The sequence below is a fragment of the Cynocephalus volans genome, chromosome X, assembly GCF_027409185.1.
Source record: "Cynocephalus volans isolate mCynVol1 chromosome X, mCynVol1.pri, whole genome shotgun sequence".
In the NCBI taxonomy this organism is placed as follows: Eukaryota; Metazoa; Chordata; class Mammalia; order Dermoptera; family Cynocephalidae; genus Cynocephalus; species Cynocephalus volans.
Window position 1 is genome coordinate 31,314,468 of NC_084478.1, and position 25,529 is coordinate 31,339,996.

Genomic DNA, 25,529 nt, shown 5'->3' on the forward strand with positions numbered 1-25,529 from the left:
AGTGAGAGAGAGATTTGTATTTTTTTCCTAAGGAGTTCAATGTCCTCACTAAAGCCATCCATCCTTTTTTAAGATATCCACTAAATAAATAGCTATTAGGTATCATTTGTGATCTTGGCATTGGGAATATGGAGATGCTGGAGACATGGGTAATCATAGTCCAGTGAGATGGCTTCCCATACCGCCATCTGTTCTGTATTAGTAGAAGGATAGCCTCCAGAACCAAGGGAGTGGCTATCCTTTCCGCTCACACTGGTCAGCTTAGCCCTCACCTGAGTATTGGGTCTAAATATGAGGACATGGACAAGCTGAATTGTTTCCAGAGGAGAGAATCAGGCTTGTAAATGGGCTAAGACAACATTACCGAAGTGTGTATTCAAGGATATAGTGATAGAGGTATGTCATCCTCCCCTTCCCTCTGTTGCAGAGAATCAAAATACTCATCACCATAAAAGTTCCCAAGAAGTTCTATAAGAAACCTATTTAAATGTGTTTAACCCAGAGGTTCCTAAACTCCCCCTTTCTCTATGTTTTGGGAAATGGTCTACAATTCATGACTGAACAATAAGAGTTGAAAGAACTTGAAAAAACTTGAGGGGGAATCTCCTAATTTTCTTCATATTTTTGAAGGAAAGTTAAAGTGGCAGAATGAGTTACTATATTTCATAGGGTTAGCAGGTGTTCAACTAGAGACTCCACTAGACCAATAGATGTAAGACATAGGAAAGAAATTTCAGGTCAGCATTATGGAGAGCAGTTTTATTTAGAACAACCCAAAGAGAGAATGGGCTACCTCATAAGGGGGTGAGCTCCTGGTCATTGGAAATATACAAGCAGGAGTCTTATGATCATTTGAACAGGTTTTTGTAAAGGGGGCTTATGCCTCCAGTAGGGAATTGAACTAGATGACCTTAAGGACACTTTCAACTCAGATTTTTATGAATTTATGATTCAGGCATAGGGCAGCCCTTAACTGATAACAGTGTGAGATCATAGTTAGTACAGACAGTGGTATAGTTGTTTTGTTGCTGACGGCAAATCCTGCACATACATTAAACCTACGGAGTAGTAAGAACAAAAGAGAAACTGGGTAGGTAGTGAAATTATCATCTTCCCTATTTTAATCTTGGAAGGCTAGGTCTTCAGTGCAGGAAGTCTTCCAGTTTCTGGCCAGCCAATTGCATTTTAAAAGGCACACAAGTTTATTTTTTTTAATGATGTGCTAATTTAAATAATGCCCATTGATAAAATGTAGGATGTGAATTTAATATTATGAAACATTATCATTGGAAGGCTTAGTCATGTAAAATTACTTTCTCTTTGTCTCTTGTCCAAAGATTGTAGTTATGTAACTAAGAATTGAAACTTACAATGTTTCAATCATTTTCTGAATTCTCTATTACCCTTTGTGAATAGGAAGCTTGTTGGAGCAGTCCCTCTTAAGGGACATTTATTGCAGAGCAGTTTCTATAAGCTTCCATTGTTCATCCCTTAAATTCATCCAGTCAACAGCATTGACTGTGGACTGTAGAGGACTGAGTACTTATTCTCAGGGCTGAGAGAGCTGGAAAAACGAAATGTTTCAGGCCGCGCAGTGACAGATACTGCTGCAAAAATTAGCACTATGTAAAATTACAAGTTTGTCCCACACTGCTATGATAGCTCTATGATTGAAATGCATAATTTTACTCTTACTTCTTTAATGAAGGTTTGCAATGATGGAAAAACAGTAGGAAGCATTTTCTCAAATGCAAATTACCTTGCAGGAAAGAAATAACAAAGGAAAGAATTGCCTCCAAGGGGAAAAATTAAATCTTATAGCACTTCCTTGGGTATAGTTGAGACAAACAATTAGCATGTTAAGGATCATTATGTCGTGTAATAACATGTTGCTTCAAAAATTTCCATTCCTTCCAGTTATGGGTCCTATCTATTTACTGGGTGACTTTGATATTGCATGTCAGGAACCAACTGTGAAATATTTTTAGCATAATTGCAAATCTCATGAAGAATCCTCACAATAAGTCTTCTAAATCGTCCTTAATCCTTATCCATAAGTTAAATGACTAAAATAAGTTACATATAGATCTGCAACTTGCATCAAATGGTAAAGTTAATTTTTCAATTAGTTAAATTGTTGTTACTTGCTTACTATGTACTAGGTGCGGAAAATTTAGCAGTGAACGAGTAGGTAAAGGTTTGGCCTTCATGGAATTCATGTTGAGAGAGAAAATGCCAGACACACACATATGGGAACCCCATGTCTTAGTCCACTTTCTAAATTTATAAAGAAAAAAGGTTTATTTGGCTCATGATTCTGGAGGCTGGGAGGTCCAAGATCATGGCACCAGCATCTGGCTCGGGTCATCCCATGGTGGGAGGTGGAAGTGAGTGCACCAGACATAGAGGGTGGGAGCAAGAGAGCTTGCACATGAGCTCACTTTAATAAATAACCCGGTCTTGCAATAACATCATTAATCCATTTATAAGGGCAGAGTCCTCATGACCTAATCACCTCTTAAAGGCCTCACATCAATTAAATCTCAGCATGAGTTTTGGAAGGAACAAACATTCAAACCATAGCACACCATTATTGATATATTCTTGCATTATTAATATGCTTTGTTTCAGTTATCTATTCCTACGTAGCAAAGCACCACCAAACAACAATTTATTGGCTCATGATTCTTCAATTTGGGCAGGATTGAGCTGAGACAGCTTGTCTCTGCTCTGTGTGGTGTTGGCTAGGGCAGCTCAACTAGGGCCAGAGGATCTAAGATGACTTCGCTCACATGTCTGGTGCCACTTGGGCTGGCTCTAATGGCTGGGGCCTGGCAGGGCCTCTCTCTCTTCCTTCCAAGTGACTCACCTTTTAGGGCCTCTCACTTCCTTCACTTGACATCTTTCCCTCATCTGGGTAGTCAAACTTCTTTACATCGCAGGTGACTTGCAAGAGAGTGGAAAATGGAAGCTACAGGGTCTCTTAAGGTCTGTGCCTGGAAGCTACGCCTGGCCCCTTCTACTGCATTCTGTTGGTCACAAGTCCCAAAGCCAGTCCAGATTCAAGGGAAAGGAAATAGATTGCCTCTTGATGGGAGGAGCGGGCATGTGCATTCAGGAGTGGGTGGAATTGTTGGTGGTCACCTTTGTAGATAATCTACCACGTGTTTCCTCAGAGGTGAAGAGAAATAATGAAACACCTTTTCTCTTCACAATCTCTGTTATTCATTTGTCAGCTTGTCTGCCACAGAAATAGAGGAACGTGACTATCTTTGAAAACAGAATGATCCCTTTTAATCTCTGCTCTGTTCCTTTTTTATTACTATGTTTGAGAAAAAAAAAAAAAAAAAACCTCCTAAGATTATAGTGACTTTTCAACAAATTTTCAGATAAAAAATAAATGGTATATTTACTGATAGGATCTTTTCAATCCCCATTTTAGGTGTTCATAAATATAAAAAATAGAGCAGATATAGAAATGTTAGGGCTGAAAGGGGCTATACAAATAATCTCTTTCACATTCCTAATTTCACAGGGTAGGATGCTAAGGCCCATTTCTGGTCATAATGACAATGTTAGAATTTATGTTTTCTTTGTTCATTTCAATTAGAGGGTGTGTTTAGATTTTTCTTTACAGTTTTATTGGTATGATTATTAGATTGTTATTACCATGGTTACTAGAAAACATTATCTTGGCTTTTCATTGAAAAATTAAAGAATCATGCTCTGAGATTCATGCTTGTAATTTTCTCCAAATTATGTATTTATGCCATAGATCTCTTAGTTATGGTGCTATAGGAGTAATTGTCGGACATGAATTTACACATGGATTTGATAATAATGGTAAGTACTGGTTCATTTTATAAGCTGCTGGTTTTATAATAATGTTTACTATATGGATGTTAATTGTTGTGATTATCTTTGCATAGCGGCATCATCATAGCTTGAAGATTATCCAAAGCAATATGATTACTGATTGAAAACTTTTCCCCGTGTCTTGCTGTGATAACTTGCAATAAATAAGTGATTGTTCCCATTGGTGATAGGAGAGGAATGAAAAAAAGACCTTGTAATTTCAATGAAATTAGCTTTGCATTTAGATCAGGATTGCTGTAGCTGCCACAGTAGTTACAGGAATTGCTTTACAGCTTCTCTCTCTGTCATTTCTTTATTCACCATCTTGAGATGTTCTCCCTGGAGGTGTGAGCTCTGCTCCAACAATGATTATACTTGCTACTGAGTTAGGACTCACCAAGCTAGCACTCTGGAGCTTGGCTGACTAGTTCCTTTACACGATTTCAAGGATTATGCAATGAGTCATCTCTATTTTTCTTTATACTGGCATATATTCATAATTTTTTAAAAAACTATGCTTTCCTAGTAATGCATAATATAAAATATGCTGTGTATCCTGATGATTGTTAAACAAAAGGAAAGAGCAGAATATGGCATAAACATAAAGAAATGAATACCTTTGAGAGTCTTCATCATTTTTAATCAGCAATCTCTTCTCCTTTAACTTTGGAGTATTGTTGGAAAGTCACATGAAATCTCTGAAACTTATGAGTTAGCAGCAAATTACTATCACATTCACATCCACACAATGATTTACAGGCAGTCTCAAGGTCCCAGCTGGCCCAAGGCATCATTGTATAGAAGGGGACCTCTTCCTTCCATGCCTGTTGTGTTTCCCGCATCTTTTCCTAAATGCCTACCCCAGGGCCAGAGACCCTTTTTGCTCTTCTTCTGGATGCTTCTTCCTGCACTCTCACCTGCCCTTCCTTAATCACTTAGGTCTTTTGCTCCCCTGGTCTCCCTCTCCCTGTTACAATGTATCTGCCTTGTAGTCCTCTTACTCCCCAGAGCTCGACTTTCTGCTTTCCGATGTTTGGTTTATCTGAGAGGAGAGTCTTAGCTAAGAAACAAAAGCTAGTGTTAGTCTCTTGGTTCTGGGCCTTTCTTCCTAGGAAATTTAAGTACCATTCTCCCCCAGAACCTTCTGGAGGCATTTTGGAGTCTCTCTCAAAGGACAGAATCTAACGATGGCAATTTCATTATGTAACAAACACGTAGAACAGTACATTGAACATGTAAGTATGTGCCCAGTAACTATCTGATGATTGGTTGGTTAGTGGGTAGAGGACAGTGACTCCATACTATCCAAAGGGGTGGTGGCAGTGGCATGCAGCCTTGCTGAGGAACTTTGGATTGTTCCAATTAATGCCTTCGCCTTTGCTTAGAGGACTTTCTTGTAAGCTCAATGAAGAGTTCTCTGCATAATTAAATTTAAGCCATGCCTCTGATTTCAATCATTACCTTGAATATGGGAGATAATCTAGATGCACCCAAACTTTTGTTTTTAAAGGCTGTAGAGAAAATGAAGAGTGGGTGTATAGCAAGAAAGCATGTATAACTAATCTTTTTTCCCATTTTGTTTTGGAGATTTCCATTCTTGTTCCAAATTCTCTTTTTAGAGCACCTTCCTTGTCTAAGCAGGACAGATGGGTCTTCCATCCACACTGATAGCTGTGGAATGATTCATAATAGAGGTTTTATGTGTCTCTCGGCTCCTGGCAACTTAGAGGGCTGAGTCAGGGTCTGTGATCGCACAGCGTGGATGACTCACCGGGGTTATTCCTATAGATTGTTTGGAATTTCACTGGTAGTGATGCCCTGATTCCCTCCATGGGCTTTCTGAATAAAGCCATTTCATTTCATAATCCAGAGAACATTTTGGGTTAGATCAGATGAAAACACAGAATCCAAGGTTGGATAAGGCTGGTGCATGCGATAAATTGATGTATTTCACTTTTAAAATGCTCTTTGTTCCTTGGAAAGAAAGAACTTCCTCAGTCCTTCTCCTTTTCTCCCTTTTTACAATTAACCTGTGACATTGGAGAGAATGCAGGAGCTGCTCTCAGGAAGAGTGTTCCCTGCTGCTGTGACTGATTTTGAAGGCTTGTCGAGGTGAGGGAAAGGAAAGATGAAGAATTTAGTTTCCATAAATAACACAAACGTCTTTTAACTTTCCTTTTTGCTAGGTAGAAAATATGATAAAAATGGGAACCTGGATCCTTGGTGGTCTATTGACTCAGAAGAAAAGTTTAAAGAAAAAACTAAGTGCATGGTTAATCAGTATAGCAACTATTATTGGAGGAAAGCTGGCTTAAATGTGAGTACAACTGTGGTTAAGGGGGCAGCTTGTGGGTCATATTTTCTCATTTGGACATTAGCTTGCTTTAGATCATTGATTCTTAAAGTGCTTCTGAGATCAACTGCATCTGCCTTCCCTAGGAACTTGTTAAAAGTGCAAATTCTTGAGTCCTACCCCAGACTTGCTGAATCAGAATCTCTGGGGGTGGGGACTGATAGGCTGGCAGTCTTTCTTTTTATAAAGTCTCAGGTGATTCTAATACAGGCTAAAGTTTGAGAGTCATGGGTATAACACTAGTTTGTTTTCCTAGATTCAGATTAATGTAGTAAATCCAGTCTCATGATAAACAATAACATTCTTATAAATCTCCTACACCCCGTATTTTTAAAACTTTCCTTTCAAACTACTGCTTAGGGTTAATTCATTGAAATAAAACCTCACTAATTTGAACTAATGGGTCTGAGAATTGGTTAAGGGTTTTTAGTTAGAGAAGTTTGAATGAAAGAAATGTACTTTTTAAATGTTTATTTTCTGTTATATATACATATATAATTTTCCATAAAGGCACAAATGAAATTTTATACATGCTTTTTGTGTGTGTGAAATTCAGTTTCTTTCCTTTTCTGCGTTCGCCTCCATCTCCTTCCCCATTCCCTCTCATCACTCTTACCTTCTGTACTTGTAATTGATCTTAATAACACTGACACACCTTTTCCCAGGTTCATGTAAAGATATGTACATACACACACAACTTTAGTTCATTGTTTTCAATGGCTGCCTAAGAGTTCCTGGTGTGAATGTCCTATAACTTAGTCAACTAACCTCTTGTTGAGGGGTTACACTTTCCAATTATAAATGCTGCTGCAGTGAATACCCTTATTATGTACAATCCTTTTTCCCTATAGGATAGATTTATACTGTCACCAAGAATTTATAGCATTTCATATTTACACCAGTGATATATGAAAGAAAGAGCATTTATCTATTGAGATTTTACTTTCTTGTCAATTTATAAGACACTTTAGAAATAGTATAGATGTTATAATTTTGTCTATCATTTACATTATATATATTTTTCCTCAATTATATTACTCATCCATTGGACTTTTTATATAGTATTTCTTGACATACAAAGTTAAAACATTTTCCTATAGTCCAAGGTACCTCTGTCTCTTAAAAAATAGTTTCTGCATTTCCATTCTTGGCTACGAAGATGTCCCCAACACCCGTATCATATATGGAGTCTCCTAGCTTTTCTGGGAAGGTTTTTATTGTTTTGTTATTTTATATTTAAATCTTTATGCATATGAAATTTATTTTTCTGTGGAGTTTAATGCAAGAGTTTACTTTTATTTTCTTCCAAAAGGATAGCCAATTGATACAGCATCATTTATTAAAAGATTTTTTTTCTCCTTTAGTTGAATGTTTGTCAAAAATTAGAATCTTACATACACTGAGATACATTTCTAGATCATATACTATGTTCTGCTGATCTAGTTGTTGATTTCTATACTAATACCCTGTTACTGTGGCTTTATGGATTGTTCTATCTGCAACACAAATTCTCTTTTGTTCTTCTTTTATGTACTTGGCTATTCTCAGGCATTTATACTTCTGTATATTCTCCAAGATCGTTTTACTCATTTTATCCCCCTGAAAGAAAATCCTATTTGGATTCTAATTTAAATCACATTAAATGTATGGAATTGACATTTTTATGGTATAGTCTTGTCCAAGAACATGGTGTGTCTTTCAATCTGCTTGGTTCTTGTTTTAGGTTTTTAAATAAGGCTTTATAGTTTTCTATATATAGTTTATCTACTGTACAATGTTTTTTCTTCTTCCTTTTCCTTATTTTGATGGTTTGATTAGGTTAGTTTTTATGGCCTTTCCCCATTAATTATTTTCTTACACTTTTCCATTGCATTTCCTGTCACTGCTTTCATAATTATAAGACACAGATTTTGCTCATTGTATTTGGCAATAAGATACCAATAAGGAAAAATCATTGATACATTATGGATTTGCAGGAAGACCTTCCTCTAAAACACACATGCATACACTGTATGCTCCCAATTCGTCTAGTCAAGGGCACAGAGCCTGAGAGAAGCAAGGTGGCCCAACAGAACTAGAGTAGATCAGTATATCTTATGTAGTTTTCCCAGGTTCTCTTGGTTGCTTAACCAAACATGTACTCTGTCCTGATATCTTACTGGGGTTGGGAAAACACCCAAATCCTTGCTATACCTCTAATCTATTATACTTGGGGTTTATTTCACCATTTCAGATGAATTTATGTGCTTCTATTAAAATCTATGAACTTCTTTTAAAGGGAATGTTTACAAGCACTGACTTGTTTCTTCTAGTTCTTAAAACATGCTCAGCACAAGTGAGACCACTGTTCATCCAGGCAGAGAAACCAGAGTCAGTGTCCTTGAATGGTATCTCCAGCTCCTTCATTCAGTGCCCTGGAAGACCATTTTTCCTGCTTATATATTTCTTAATATGTACAATTGTGACATGAGAAGACCTAAAATGGGTGCTTCTGCATATCTGTATTCAATTCAGGGGTTTTCACAGTGTAAAAATTCATCTAGAGTATATGTTGCTTCAAGAAAAGCATAGTGAAGGGGTTCGAGAGAGTTGGGTCCACATCCTGGTTCAATGAATTACTAGTTTTATGAACTTGGGCAAATTACTTAACATTATTGAAACTCAGTGTCTTCAACTGTGAAATGGGTAAATATTTCTGAACTCCTTAGTTTATTGTAAGAATTAAATAAGTGAAGTAATATGAAGCACCAGAACAATGCCTGACACATAGTAAATGCTCAATAAAAGGGAGTTAATATTCCTGATCTTTTGTGACATACTCATAGGTATCCCATCACAGGAAAAAACAAAGCCAAAGACTTTGGGGCTGAAAAAACACACAACAACAACAACAACAGCAAAACAATAGAAGAACAGTTTTCTTGGAGGAAGGGAATTCATATTTCCTGGCAATTATTATGTGCAGGTATGGGAGTTAGACTTTTCACTTAACTGAAACAAATGTAATCCTCATACTGGTCCTGAGAGGTGGACATATTACCAGGTGCACATATTTTACATATGAGGAAACTGAGGTTCAAAGAGATTAAACCCATGGTAGAGTCTAGATTAGAGTTTAGATATGAATGACTCAAGAGTCTATACTCTTTCCCCCATATCATCCTCTGGTTCTTATTTTAAGATCATTTTGTACCTGGGTGACATATGAGTGGACTATTTTTCAGCATGCATTTTGGCCAAAGTGTCAGATATTGAAACTTCATTCTGGCAAATGGGTACCTTCATCACGAGGATGATAGAAAGGACATGACTGTCTCAGCATAAATCCACTCAGCCATCAGAAAACAGCTTCAGTCTCATTCCCACAGGGGAGTGGGTGGCTTCCTTTGTGGACATAAAGGGCCATGCTTTATTTTTCTGGCTTCATTTGTGGGGGCCGGTCCTCTGTGCCTGAATCTTTCTTTGTGGTGAAATGGGGGAAACTCAGCTGGGGCACGACAGAAGCAGACTGTCAGCAGCTGTTGAGTCCTGAGAGGCCAGACCTAGGGCCATGTGACCTCCTGAGGCTGTCCAGAGTGTGAGAAGCCTAATTTAGATATAGAGCTTAGGAGCTGTGGGCAGCCCCCACCACCCAGCTGAAGGCAGGATTATGCACAGGGTTCTAGGAAGGAACCATGGGCAGCCCCCAACAGGAACTGGCAGATCTACAGAACATTACATCTGACAACTACAGAATATACATTTTTCTCATCAGCACAGGGAACATTCTTCAGGATAGACCATATGTTAGGTCACAACTCGAGTCTCAACAAATTTTAAAAAATTGAAATCTTTTCAAGTATCTTTTCAGACCACAATGGATTAAAACCAGAAATCAATAACAAGCAAAACCCAGGAAACTATACAAATACATGGAAATTAGACAACAGGCTCCTGAACGACCTATGGGTCCTAGAAAAAATTAGATAGGAAATTAAAAAATTTCTTGAAACTAACAAAAATAAAGACCCATCATACCAAAACCAGTGGGATGCTGCAAAAGCAGTACTAAGAGGGAAGTTTATTGCAGTAAATGCTTACATCAAAAGAATAGAAAGATTTCAAATAAACAACTTAATGCTGTACCTCAAAGAACTAAAAAACAAGAACAATCCAATCCCAAAATTAGTAGATGGAAAGAAATAATTAAGATCAGAGCAGAACTAAATGAAATGAGACCCCCCCAAAAGATAGAAAAGATCAATGAAACAAAAAGTTGGTTTTTTGAGAAGATAAGCAAAATAGACAGGCCAGTAGCTACGCTAACTAACAGAAGGAGAGAGAAGACCCAAATATCAAAAATCAGAAATGAAAAAGAATTTACAGCCAATACTACAGAAATACAAAGAATCATTAGAGACTATTATAACCAACTATACACCAACAAATTTGAAAACCTGGAGGAAATGGATACATTTTTGGACATACACAAACTACCAAGACTCAACCAAGACGTGTGAAAATGTAAAACTACCCAAATGTGAAAATGTGAAAACTACCCAAAGTAATCTACAGATTCAATGTGATCCCCATCAAAATACCAATGACATTCTTCACAGAAATAGAAAAACAATCCTAACATTCATGTGGAAGAACAAAAGACCCCGAATAGCCAAAGTAATCCTGAACAAAAAAATAAAGCCAGAAACATTACACTACCTGGCTTCAAATTATACTACAAAGCTATAATAACCAAAACAGCATGGTACTGGCATAAAAACAGTCACTCAGGCTGATGGAACAGAATAGAGAACCCAGAAATCAACCCACATACTTACAGCCAACTGATATTTGACAAGGACAGCAGGAACATACATTGGGAAAAGGATTGCCTCTTTGGTGAGTGGTGCTGGGAAAACTGGACATCCATATGTAGAAGAATGAAACTAGACCTGTACCTCTTACCATATACCATAATCAACTCAAAACAGATTAAAGACTTACATATAAGACCCGAAACTATAAAACTACTAAAAGAAAATATAGTGGAAACATTTCATGAAGTAGGACTCGGCAAAGACTTTATGAATAAGACCACAACAGCACAGGCAACAAAAGAAAAATTAAACAAATGGGATTATAGCAAACTAAAAAGCTTCTGCACAGCCAGAAAAACAGTTAACAGAGTAAAAAGACAACCTACAGAATGGGAGAAAATATTTGCAAACTATGCTTGTGACGAGGGATTAATATCCAGAATATGCAGGGAACTGAAACAACTTAATGGTAAAAAAAAACAAGTAACCTGATTAAAAAAATGAGCAAAGGAGCTGAATAGGCATTTCTCAAAGGAAGATATACAAATGACCAATAGACACATGAAAAAATGCTCAACATCACTTAGCATCAGGGAAATGCAAATCAAAACTACATCAAGATGCCAGGTAGACTGGTCATTATCAAAGAGACAATAAGAAATGCTGGTGAGGATGCAGAGAAGGTAGAACCCTCCTACACTGTTGGTGGGACTGTAAATTAGTGTAACCACTATGGAAAACAGTATGGATGTTCCTCAAACAACTACACATAGAAATGCCATACAATCCAGCAATCCCAATTCTGGGTGTATACCCAAAGGAATGGAAATCATCATGTCAAAGGGAAACCTACACTCCCATGTTTATCACAGCTCTACTTACAATAGCTAAGAGTTGGAACCAACCTAAATGTCCATTGACAGATGACTGCATAAGGAAAATGTGGTATATATTCACTATGGGATACTACTCTGCCTTAAAAAGGAATGAAATTCTGACATTTGCAGCAACATGGATGAACTTAGAGAAAATTATGTTAAGTGAAATAAGCCAGGTACTGAAAGAGAGATACTGCATGTGCTCACTCATAAGTGGGAGCTGAAAAAACAAAAACAAAAACAAAAAAAGAAAGGAAGATACAACAATCACAGAAATTCCTTGAACTTTCAATAGGAGAGAATGGAACTGAGGCCACCAGAGGTGGGAAAGGGGGAGGGGGGTTAGGGAGAAATTAATAAAGGGCCACAAATAATATTTCCATTGTGTAATGGTAAAAAAAATAACAAAAAATAGATATAGAGCTTAGCGTACAAATGAAGGAGATTAAATTCAAGCATAACTGTATATAAACATAAGCATCAACAGCCAGGAGAGTTGAGACTTGAGAAGTTAGCATATAATGGAGCAAAGACACTGGGGACAGAGACAGGGTTTGAATCCCTATGAAATGTAAGCAGTTTACTTAATCACTCTGTTTGAGGTTGGGTTCACTAGAAGCAGAGCCCAAGGTGGGGTTTCTTAGGTCAGTGATTTATTGAGAAAGTGATTTCAGGAGAAACCTAAAAAGATAGTGAGGAAAACATGTTGGTTTGAGGAGAAGTTTAGCCTCATCCCGATTCCTCAGAGGGTTCTGGAGCATAACTTGCACCACAAAAATTGTTCAGCCCAGGGGCAAGGGGCTAGGCTGTTCTACCTGCACATCAGTCAGTTACTGCAAGGTAGGGTATGACCTCCCAGCAATCTCCAGGTGAAGAAATTCCCTAAGCTGAGGTTAGTTTTCTTGAGCTGTTAGCAGTTGCAAGAATGGGAATATAGTCCTGGTAGAAAAGTTGATGGGGATGGGGTACCAATAATATTTGCTACATACTCTGAGCTTTAGATCCTTATTTGTTAAACAAGGATGGCGATAATAGCACGTACCTCATAGGACTGCAGTAAAAGAAAGACTGTACAAGTATGTAAATCAGAAATGGTAACTTTTGGGGACTGAAGCTAGGAGGGTCCTAGGTGATTACGGTGAACAATGTTTTTCAAAGATTTGTTTACATAGTTTTGTATGTCAGAGGTCTGATGCAGGTCTCAGTGGCCTAAAATCAAGGTGTCAGCAGGGCTGCATTACTTTCTAGAGGCTCTAGGGGAGAATCTGTTTCCTTGCCTTTTCTGGCTTTTAGAGGCTGCCGGCATTCCCTGGCTTATGGCCCCTTCCTTCTTCAAAGCCAGCAGTGGCCGATGGAGTCTTCTCATGTTGTATCGCTCTGACACTCACTCTTCTGCCTCCTTTTCCTCTTATAAGGACCCTTGTAATTACATTGGGTCCTCCTGGATAATCCAGGATAATGTCCCCATCTCAAGATTAATCACATCTTAATCTCAACTTAATCACATCTTTAAAGTCCCCTTTGCCATATAAGGTGACATATGCACTGGTTCCAGGGATTAGGATGTAGATATCTTTGGGAGGCCATTATTCTTCCTACTATACAGGGTTTGGCAAACTTCTCTGTAAAGGATCAGATAGTAAATAATTTAGGCTTTGTGGGGTGTACAGTCTCTGTCGCAACTACTCAACTCTGTCACTGTAGCAAGAAAGCAACCAGACAAGATGTGTATGAATGGGCATGGTTGTGTTCCAATAAAACTTGATTTATGAACACTGAAATTTGAATTTCCTATAATTTTCACGTTCCACAAAATATTACTCTTCTTTTGATTTTTCCCCAAATCATTGAAAAGTGTAAAATCCAGTCTTACCTTGCAGCCTGTATAAGAACGAGCAGCAGGTTAGATTTGGTTTGTGAGCTGTTTTGAGTTAGAATGTTCTCATCCTAGCTCATGTAAGGTTTTGCAAAACAATCTTTAAATGTTGGGAAGAATTTCTTTACCATGCTTGGCTGGTTGTCATACATATTGTAAACCTTGACCTTGTGGTCTGCACTACTTCTATTTGATTTTTGTTCTCCAGGAGAACTGCCCCCTTTTTAATTTTTCATGGAAATTGCTGAAGATAAAATGATGATGGTTGGTTTTGAAATCTTGTTCCTGTGTGGATGGTAATTTTTTTTCCAACTTATACAAAATTCTTTTTTAAAAAATTGAAACATAGTTGATTGTACATATCTGTGGGGTGCACTGTTGCATATCAATACCTGTGTGCAATATGTGATGCTCAAATCAGGATAATTAGTGTATTCAACATTATACAATGTAATCATTTTTCATGGCCCTTTAGTATGGTAAATTTTTGGAAACACAGGCAGAATGAGAATACTCAAATTATGTGAGTTAATCAGAGAAAGTAATCTGTGTATTGACATTTCTATTTTTTCCTATTAAGCCAGACTCACTCAGAATATTGTTAACACTTTATTGGAGCTGGCTAAATTGGTGAGAACAAAGAAGTTAGTGAGAAAGAAATGTATAGTTAAATAAATAGAAATTGTTATATTCAGGAACACCTTGCTGGGTTTAGTTTGCCATCTTACAATATGTGATAACTACCTCTGATATACTGAATGTAATTTTCTCTTTAAAATATGACACTTTTTCTTGCTATAATATTTATGTCTCTTGTTGAATGATAGTTGACCATGAAACACACTTTTTTTCTTTTTTCTTTTTGTTAGGTGAAGGGGAAGAGGACCCTGGGAGAAAATATTGCTGATAATGGAGGTCTTCGGGAAGCATTTAGGGTATGTACTGTTACTTTCACTGGGGATTTAAAAATTAAGGTGTAAAACACCATATGGGTGTACCTGAATTTATACCACAGACATGTTCTTGAGGGTTAGATATTATGGATTTTCTGCTAGTAGAATTGTATTTCCCCATTGACTCTATTATATAAATAGAGCTGCATTTCTTTCTTTTCTCTTTTTGTAGTGTAAAGTCACCCTAAAGAATAATATTTGTTATTAAGAATCATGTATTTAAAAGATAGCTTTCAGAAAATACATTTAAAATCATATCAAAGCATGCTACAGAAATCTCCTTGGGGCTAGGTTCATATGAATTTTCCTTGAGTATAGTTCTGTCTGTCGCCCTTCTTATAATTTTTCTCTTAAAACACCAAACTTCTAAATGATGGCCAGAGGCTAGTGGTTCTCATATACTGGGCCAGGTAAGAGTCCATCATAACATTTTTATCATCCACTGGGCCATGGTTAAACAAGAAACATAAGGATAATATGGAAAGATTTTCATAAAGCTAAAATGCATTCAATTTAAAGACCAGGCTGTTAGTCTGAGGTTATAGCCTTCCTATATTCCAGTTAGTTTATACTTTATTTTATAAAATGATGGTGATAGAAGATGATAGTTTCCCCTCTTACTTGGCAAAATTAAAAACAAATGGATATATGTTGACCCCAAGATTTATTGCCATAGGGGCCCTGCCATTGTGTTAGATGTGTTTGTCCTCTGGTAGGAATAGAAAGAACAGCTTTCTAAAAAGAGTTATTTAACATTTGAATACTTTGGCCCAGCTACTTTGGTATCTTTTAAGTGTAAGGCCTTTTTGCAGATGCATCTGCCTTAGTGTTAAGCAATAGAATATAGATTTACATTTCCGGGTGTTTGCTTTATTAGAGGAAAACTTGACATGATGTGTTTTGCATGTGGTAGGAATATATATTTAATTATTTAATATCTCTGTGCTGGATGAGAAAAGAGAAAAGCAATCATTGCAGAGGCTCATCTATTCTGCTTCTCTCACTAGGCTTACAGGAAATGGATAAATGACAGAAGGCAGGGAGTTGAGGAGCCTCTCCTACCAGGCATCACATTCACCAACAATCAGCTCTTCTTTCTGAGTTATGCTCATGTGAGTAGACTGAGGAAGAGGCATCAAGGATAAAGTGTGATCCTTTAACTTGCTCCCATATCAAAGGTTTGGAACAAAAGTTTGATGGCACGACTTTAATTTTAGCCAAAATTTTATCTTGCTGATGATTTTCAGAATAAATTTTTACCTTCTATGAGACATAATCAATTAACTGATTGAACCAAGGTTTGTTGATATTTTTTATCAAGTGGGTTACCAGTCCTACGGTAACTCACTGGATAGTTCTTCCATATACAGTGTCTTGACTTCTGAATGTATTAGATACTATTTGTAACCATTTCTAGTAACTCCTTCTTTGGCTTTCATGGCCCTGCCCTTTTCTTCATTTCTCCTCCTTTGCTTCATTTGCTGCCTTTATCCCACCACTCTCAACCTGTAGGGGACCCTCAGGGCTATGTCCCCAACTGTCAAATGGATATTCAAAAACTACAAGGGCTGAAAAAACAAGAAAGGCAAGGAAAGTCATGTCACTCTTTCGTGAGTTTAATATGTTCTTGAAGCAGAAATTGAAAGGAAGGTGTGAACTAAATATGACACAATTCTGAGTTGGAGTCTCTGGCTAATGAGGCAAGTTCAAATTCTGTGTCATTAGTTATTGTGCTGGTGTATGTCACAACCACATAGGCAACATTTTCAAGGAAGTGAGGGATGGGTCAATAAAAGTTCTTTTTTTTTGACTGGTAAGGGGATCGCATTCCTTGGCACGGTGTCGTCTGCACCACACTCAGCTAGTGAGCGAACTGGCCATCCCTATATAGGATCCGAACCCGCGGTCTTGGTGCTACCAGTGCTGCACTCTCCTGAGTGAGCCATGGGGCCGGCCCCATCAATAAAAGTTATAATGCATGTGTTTTAGTCCGTTTGTGTTGCTATAACAGAAATAGCTGAGACTGGGTAATTCATAAGGAAAAGAGGTTTATTTGGCTTATGATTCTAGGACAGCTGCATCTGGCATGGGCCTCAGGCTGCTTCTACTCACGGTGGAAAGTGGCAGGCAGCTGGCAGGTACAAGCAGATCACATGGCGACAGGAAGCAAGAGAGAGGAAATGAGAGGGAGAGAGAAGGTGCCAGAGTCTTTTTAAGCAATGAGCTCTCACGGGAACTAATAGAGCAAGAACTCACTCATTACTCTCGTTCCCCTCCCCCGGAGTGTATTAATCCATTCATGAGGGATCCACCCCCATGACTCAATCAATTTCCAACACTGCCACATTGCAGATCAAATTTCTACATGAGTTTTGGAGGGGACAACACATCCAAACTCCATCAGCATGGCTTCACAGTGGGCAAATGTGTGTGTATATGCTCAAAGCTAGATAAAAGTTTTCACCAGTCCAACCTGTTGTTCCTGTGTCTTGGCATTTGCTTCTCAGTAAGCTCATTCATTCCCAAGTCTTCTTCAGTCGACTCTGGATAAAGGATTCTCACCTGTCTGGGGTCTTTTATTCTTGAAGCTGACATGACAACACCAACCTGATATCAACAAAACTGTAGTCATCAACAAAATGACTTTTCTATTGAGTTTTCCTATTTCTATCAATAAACTCCTAGTCTTTGGGTCTTTCTTGTTGAAAGCCTGGATCCTTAGGTCTTATTGGATTTATCTATCCTCATTCATGACATGTGTCCCAAAAGCTAGACATTTCATTCTTTTAAATGCTTTTTAGATTCGACCTCTCCTTCTCCCGTGTTTTAGGCAGTTCAGGCTGCTGTAACAAAGTACTATAGACTGGGTGGCTTATAAACAACAGAAGTTTATTTCTCACAGTTCTGGAGGCTGGAAATCCAAGATCAAGGTGCCAGCAGTGTTGGGTTCTGGTAAGGATCCTCTTCTGGGTTGCAGACTACCAACTTCTCGCTGTGTCCTCACGTGGCAGAAGGAGCTAGCTTGTTCTCTGGCCTCTTCTTATGAGGGCACTAATCCCATTCCTGATTATCTAATTACCTCCTAAAGGCCCTGCTTCCTAATACTATCACATTGGGATTAAGGTTTCAACAGATGAATTTTAGGGGACACAAACATTTAGCCCAGAGCATCCCAATTATGCTATCTCATCATCTTAGGCTAAACCTTGATACCTTCTACTCTGGATTATCCCAGCAGGCTTATGGCATATTTTCTTGACTTCAGTATCTTTCAGCACTGTTTACATGTCACTGAAATACCACTTTTATTTCCTTACTGGCCTTCTGAAAGTACAATGGTTCCCAATGCCTAACACATTGAGGCCACACACCTTGATCTGGCTTTCAAAGTTCTTAGTATGATTCAACTTTACCCAACCCATTTTAATTTCTCACAGCTCCATTGGATGAGAAAAACTAAACCTTAGCCAGGCAGGTATTCTCACTTCCACCCCATGATGTCATGCCTGTTACTCTCTCTGTGGCTTTGCCGCATTTTAAAAAAATTTTATTTATTTATTAATATTTTTTTACATTCTAAGATGTTGTGGAGCAGTTGCGGGGGCGGGGAGAGGGGAAGGAGGAGGGAAATAGGGTGGGAGGAGTCAGACGGAGGGGGGGCTTGGTTGAGGCCCATGGTACCCCCCTCATTCAGGCAGGGGAGACCAGGGGGTTTCCAGCAGCAACTTGGTGATCATTGCTGGGCTGGATGCAGATGTTGGGGGGGCATGGCTGAGGTTCTTGGCCCCTCCACTGCCCCAGCTCGGGAGCCCAGGGTGCTTCCTGCAGCAGCTTGATGGTTGTCGCTGGTTGGCTTTGTGTCTGATTCTCCTTCTATAAAGTAACCCTCTTCCCATTCTTCCTAAGACCTCAGATTATTTAATCCCAGCTTCCTCCTTCAGGATCCATGTTGAGTTCCACCTTCTGCACATTTTCCACATGTTCTTCCCCAAGGACTCCAGTCTCATTATTTTCCTTTATCTCCAATTCCTTTTATACTTACCTTCATTACCATGAAGTACTTAATTGCTCCCAAAATGTTTAAGACTTTTAGTTTTATCTCCACAGCTAATCTTATGGATCCTCATGCTTCTTATGTATCTCCATAGCACCCAGCAAAGATAGTGGTTATATTGAAGACACTTGATATTTTTAGATCAATTGCTGAAAAGGATAAAACTAACACAATTAAAGTAAGGAGACTTCTTTTTGGGTCAGTACTGGGTCAGATAATTGAAATAAACACACAAAAAATAGTTAGAACTTTCTAGAGTTGGGGTTGGCAAGCTAGGGCCAAATATGGCCTGCTGCCTGTATTCGTAAAAATGTTTTATTGGAAAATGGCCATACTCTTTCATTTATTCATTGTCTGTGGGCTGGTTTGTGCTATATGGCAGAGTTGAGTAGTTGAAACAGAGACCTTATGGTCTTCAAAGCCTAAAATATATACTATCTGTCTCTTACAGAAGTTTGCTGAACTCTGCTCTCAAGGACAAAGTATATCTCCTAGTCCACGCTATCTCTTTGTAGATGAAATAAGCTAATTTACAGTGATGTTATAGTCATAATTTTGAAATGTCTCTAAATATAATACCAAACCATATCTGATTTATTTTAAGCTAAAGAGATTTAGGGGGAAAGTAGAAAGCTATTTTATATCACTAATGAGAAATATATCTTGGAGCTTTTCCCACTGGCAGAATGAGGAGATTTTCAATCTTTTGCACATTAGAGTAAGTCTCCTTATAGGGAGTTAAGTTATTTTCCCTCCTGGGAAGGTACTAGGAAAACAATAACAACCATAATGTGTTTTCAGAAGTCTCTTAAATGATGTATGAAGCAAAGAAAATACTATAATAATAATGTAAGAGTATGAGAAGAAATAACACAGGAAGAAATTAGGTAAATTCAAATGTCAGAAACAACTTCACATTAGCAAGCTTCTGAGGAAATTAAGGAATAACATTACAAAAACATCCTCAAAGTCATATTTAGAATGGCAATGACTGATGGTTTGTCTTCATCACAAGCAATAGCATCATATCACTTTTCGTGCTTCCTAGATCCCTGTAGTTGCTGTGACCTGTCAATCTTTTTCTCAGATATTCTTGTCACCCTTCTACTTCTTTCCATTCCATTTCTGCTTATTTAGTAAACATTCATTGAAAAACTTCCTGGTGCCTATAAATAATCTTCTAACTAGTCTCTAGTTTTCTCCTCCTTTATCTATACCCTTGCCAGATAATTCTTTTAAAAATATGGATTTTATCATTTTCCTGCTCAAGAACAATGTTTAAATATAGTTTAAATACTTTGGCCTGTTTTTCAGGACCTCAGAAATCTGGCCCCATCCTCTTTCTCCCCTGGTCACCCACTGCTGTCTTTTATATACCACATATTCCAGCCGATCTGAGTGTCTTGATTTTTTTTCCCTACTTAAACATGTCTTTGCTCCTATTTTCCCCTGCACTTAGAGTGTTTCTCCCCATATTCATGTGTCCTAGTTCTATTCATACTTCAAGACATACTTCAGGTCAGGATTAAATAGGTTATGCTACAGAAACAAGCACACAATGAAAGTTTATTTCTTGTTCATGCTCCATGTCCAACATGGGTCAGCAGTGGGGCTCTGCCTGTTCTGCAAGGACCTGGGTTTTGGAGTCTTTATTTCAACATGTGCTTCTGTGGTCACCACAGGTGTGGGAAAGAAATATGAGGAAATGTGCACTGCCCCTTAATGTAGATCTTAAATTGTTCTTAAGGCTTTTAAAACTTCCATCAGGTTTTAAAAATTTTTGCCGGGAAGTGACATACATCACTTCTGCTTGCATTTCATTGGCCAGAGCAAGTCATATAGCCATGCATAACTTCAAAGGAGATGGAGAAGTGTACTCCTGTCCCAGGCCAGGACTAGGGGGACTGGCAAACAAGGCACTTGGGGGCGGGGGCAAAATACTAACTTCTCATGACCATACTCAGCAATGGTTGGCTGATTCATTTAATTGATTCCAATGAGTATGGTTAAATTTGATAAGGGTTATTTCAAACATTTAAATTAATTGAATGAATATGTTGGTCGATTCCTGGGCACATATACAGTTCTCTTGACTTAAAGCATTTGTCTGGAAATCTTCCTAATTTAGTCAAATTGTGGAATTATTCACATTGATAAAACCTTCTTCTCTGGGGATTAGAATAATAGATGTTACTACTGATGAAGATTTTATCTCATCTAGTAAAAGTCTGTCATCCATTGACTCTAAAATTATTCTTCAGTATAATTTGGAACAGTTTAGGCAGTAGAAATCGTGTAATTGGGATGGAAGTGTATTCATTGGGATGCTTTTCTCTTCTAGGTGAGGTGCAATTCCTACAGACCAGAAGCTGCCCGAGAGCAAGTCCAAATTGGTGCTCACAGCCCCCCTCAGTTTAGGTAAATGGGCAAATGGGTAACACCAGTTTTTAACTGGGTGACTCCCCACTTCCCCCACCAAGCCATCCCAGGGCTCTACTAGATAGGTGATCTGAACAAAAGCCTGTATTGTGAACTGTGTGATCTCCATTGTGCAGACAAATCTGGCCAGACAGAAAGTACACATCTTTTATTTCATTAGTAGTAAGCTGGTTTAGTCAGCATTCTCTCTACTAAATTTCTGCTGGTGGGCACTTGTTCCCACCTCTAGTCTAGCACCTCATCAGGAGATCTCTGAGATTGTACAAGACTCCAAACCATAGCTTTCATATTCAATCTTATTTATTATCCTCCAGTTTTTGAAAGGCAGCAATCCACAGGTTCCATGGGCAGTATAGGTGCTCAGTAAATCAGAATATTTGATTTATCCAACCACCTACTTTTTTTGTCTGGAACAAAAAACAGTCTTTTATGTCTTAGGAAAGGATGAGCTCTGATGTACTCTGCATTAAAACACCTAGAGCTCTGGTTTATTTTGTGTTAAGGAAGATCCTATTTAATACCTCTTGTTCTTTCCCACCATCAGCAAACACGCATGAATGAATGCCACTTCCTGAATTGCTCTGAACACAAAGGAGGATATATGGTGATAGTTAGCAATTATAATTCATATCTAGAGTCAGAGACTCTACATTTTGACTTTCAGTTTGAATTATGTTTTGAAACAATTGCTTATACATGAAGGGAAAGGGATTATGAATTACAATCTTATTTAATTGTCAGAATGTATAAAATATTAAGTGAAAATAAATAAGGTTATTATTATTTTCCCTGTACTAGGTTCTATAATTTGAGAGAAATTTTCTATAGTAGGGGATATATAAGTATAATGAGAAATCCAATAAACCGTAATAATTTATATTTATTTATTTTTTCTTAGGACATTGTATCTGGATAGCTTTATAGTTAATGTTTAAGTGAATCTATTAGCATATTGCAGGAAAGTCATCTAAAACTTCTTCTGTATTTTAAAGTCTTATTCCTAAGACCTTGCCTTAGAAATGCTTCAGAAATTGACTATAAATTACCCACTAGCATAAAAATCTAATCACTGTGTTGGAAATTCTTCCCTACTGGGCTAAACTGTCATGAAGGCTGACAGTCTGTAATGGACCAGAATGTGTTCCCACTGACAAATGGTGCAGATGAAACCACACAGTAGATTAATTACTCAGCAGATAAGTTTTGAGAAACTAATTTCCTTTTACTAACTAGTTGCTTGTAATGTTGGATTTTAACAGACAATTTACAGAGTATGCTTACTAATTATCAGCTATATTCTATCTTTAACACTTGCCTAGGGTGAATCACACCATGAAATATGCATCCCTACTCATATATCACAACTAAAACTCAAGAGGTTATGAAGATTTTCTGGATACAGGCCATTACATCCATTCAAATGCCTGTAGGTAACAAAGTCATTAGGGAAGAAATAGTCAGTAACTGAGAATGCTGAGTCTCTAGTCAACCCTTTGAACATGGAGTTGAGTAAGAAATAGATAAAGGGGGAATTTTTCTTTTGCCTAGCTTGTTACTGATGTCTGTGGTAACTATAGATTTTGAGTTCAGGGGAAATCACACACTGGAAATACCACTTCCAAAAGGCAGTTACAATCAAAGCGATGAGTAGGAATCCGCAGTTTTACTGCAGTCAGGTACTTGCAAGAACACCAGATTTTGGAGCTAACTCCAGTGAAAAATTACTTATTGGTAACAATTAGATATCATTCATTAATTCATTGGTGCATTAACTAAATTCTAAGTAAATATGAGCCTCGAAACCTAATAGGAATTTATTCAAAGTGTTTTTTTAGATTGAACAAATTCTTTAAAAATAGTCGGAAATGGAAAAACATGGATGATGTCTTGCAGACATTAAATTGAGTGAAGCGAGTCAGACTAGAGAGTACATGTTGTGGATTACATTAATGCAAAGTTCAAAAACAGGTAAAACTATGCCAACAGAGGTCAGAATAGTAGTTACCTTCGGAGGTATTATTGGTAGGGGATGTGAGGGGGCCTCTGGGTGCTGGAAATATCCTATATCTTGGTCTGCGTGGTAGTAACATGGGCATATACACACGACAAAACTGACGAGTTCTACGTTTAAAATTCGTGCACTTTGTCAGTCATACTTTCCATAAAAAGTTAAACTTTAAAAAAGTTAGAAAAACGAAGTATTGGTGATGATATCAGTTTTATAGGAATTTGAAGACTATTGGAAGAGTAATGGGAACATTTTCCTGGCATTCAGGAGATGTTGGTTCTAGTCTTGGCTCTGTTAATTTCTTTGGAAATTTACTTAACCATTTTGGGCTTTAGTTGTTTCCCTTGTAAACAGATTAAATGAATGCCAGCATCCCTTCTAGCGATATACTACTACAGTTTTATCCAGGACCTGTTGATGTATAAGAATTAAACAACATGTGATTTGACATATGTTTTTTCAGGGTGAATGGTGCAATTAGTAACTTTGAAGAATTCCAGAAGGCTTTTAACTGTCCACCCAATTCCACGATGAACAGAGGCATGGACTCCTGCCGACTGTGGTAGCTGGGCTGCTGGTTTATGCCATCCTGAGAGAGCTGCATGGTGCCAGCTGAGGCAGCACTGAGCATGCATCACCCACTGCTTTAGGCCTAGATTCCCCCAAGGGCTTTTGTTTTTAATGCGTTTTCATTATTTGGGTAGGCAATCTGCTTGGATCTAAATAGTATCTGTTTAAAGTTATAGGGCTTAACCAAAGATTATTCAGCCTTAAACCCGATGCTCCCTTTTGTTACCTGTAGTTGAATTTGGCCCTCTTGGGTACTGAAAACAAACAAGGGAAAAGTCTCTGACACCTCTGACTACTTCCCATGTACCCCAACAACAACAACAACAATGAAGTAAATGCAGACAAATTTAGATTTTCTTTCCAGTTTCTAAATAAAGAACTCAAACTCAAAAAAAAAAAAAAAATGCAGGGCTTAAAAAATGGAATACAAGAAATGAACCAAGTATGTTTCTTTAGAAAATGAAACCAACAAAGATAAATCCCTAGGCTACTTTTGTTAAAGCACTGTCTGCTGAATTATTGCTATTGTCCATTTTAGTGTGTCAGCCACAGGTAAGTGGTACATACTGTTTCAATCTATAGCTTTGCAGGGGTGCTAAGTAAAATGTATCCATAAAAAAGTTCAGTCTATTAAACTTGTAAACCTTAATGATGAAGACATGTGCGTAGATACCTGGGAGGTCTTGCTGCTCTGTCCAATGCAGAGCTAGATTTTTATAGACAGTCATTGCTCAGCATTTCTTAACTCTAAGGTTGTTAAATTAGAAATATGTTGAATCTCTGTTTTTAAATTTTTGATGAAGTTCTTGCCTTTCGCCTTTGGAGTCTGTTGGAATGAAAACGTGCCTGACAGCTTGCATCTGATGCAGCTGATTGCCCTGTTCAAGTCAGCATGAAAAAAGCTGGCAGAAAAGGCTACTAGGTAAAGGATTAAAGTTTATCAAATAGAAAAAAAAGGATCTTTAAGTCCCAGAAGAAGTAAAAACTCCTAGTCACACAACAGCAGGGAAACTAGGAGATGAAGTCTCCAAAATTTTATCTAGTCTGTATGAACCTCAGTGATTATCTGCTGGATACTTTTCTTTAGCCTAGTTTCTGTTTGTTTCATTACCCTCATTATGTGTGCATTCTTCTGGTTCTGAAAATAGCAGGCATTGAGAAAAGGGTTTTTTGATTCCCCATTAGGACTGTATGTGCCAAGGAACAAAAACCACATTGAGGAGGGAGCAACGTGCCCTTCCATTTTGGCCTAGTTAATATTACCTCTCTTTTTAAAAAAACCTTATTGAAAAGTTCTTGATTGAAGACATTTTGGAATATATTGATTCAATTTAAAATTCCCTGTATAGTCCAAAGAAACATGATTTTTACTCTTCAAGTCTTCTAGAGTCTAAAGAGCAGTACCGAACTATGCTTTCGATCCTTAGATCATTATCCTTTTAAGTGAATTCCTCTGTCCCTTATTAGTGTGTGTGCATGTAGGATAAAATTGTAATGGCATTAAAGTGATCACCTAGCATTTCCAGTTTCTTAAAATAGGCACCCCACCCCCTTCACATTATGCATTGTACATGAGGTGCTGACTTAAGTGGGCCAATAAGAAAATTTCAAAAGCAAAATGATAAATTCAGACTAACCACAGGAGGCCATTTTGCATTCTTGTGATTTGTCATCCTTTTTAAAAAAATATAAGTGTCTGCTACGTCCTTTTGTAACCATGGGAACTTCTGAAGGGAGAAAGACAGAG

The 25,529-nt window shown here is 37.8% G+C and overlaps 1 protein-coding gene across 2 annotated transcripts in view; it reads left to right on the forward strand.

Moving 5' to 3' along the window:
- The window catches only part of PHEX (phosphate regulating endopeptidase X-linked), a 209,821-nt gene extending 186,043 nt beyond the window's left edge, over positions 1-23,778 (forward strand). The window contains exons 17-22 of one of the 2 annotated variants that reach the window (XM_063084023.1): positions 3,776-3,843; positions 6,042-6,172; positions 14,628-14,693; positions 15,719-15,823; positions 21,107-21,183; positions 23,676-23,778. In XM_063084023.1, the coding sequence (XP_062940093.1) occupies positions 3,776-3,843; positions 6,042-6,172; positions 14,628-14,693; positions 15,719-15,823; positions 21,107-21,183; positions 23,676-23,778 (550 nt within the window). The remainder of the gene's footprint in view (positions 1-3,775; positions 3,844-6,041; positions 6,173-14,627; positions 14,694-15,718; positions 15,824-21,106; positions 21,184-23,675) is intronic. The other variant, XM_063084024.1, reaches the window with a different exon arrangement.
- Positions 23,779-25,529: the final 1,751 nt, after the last annotated feature.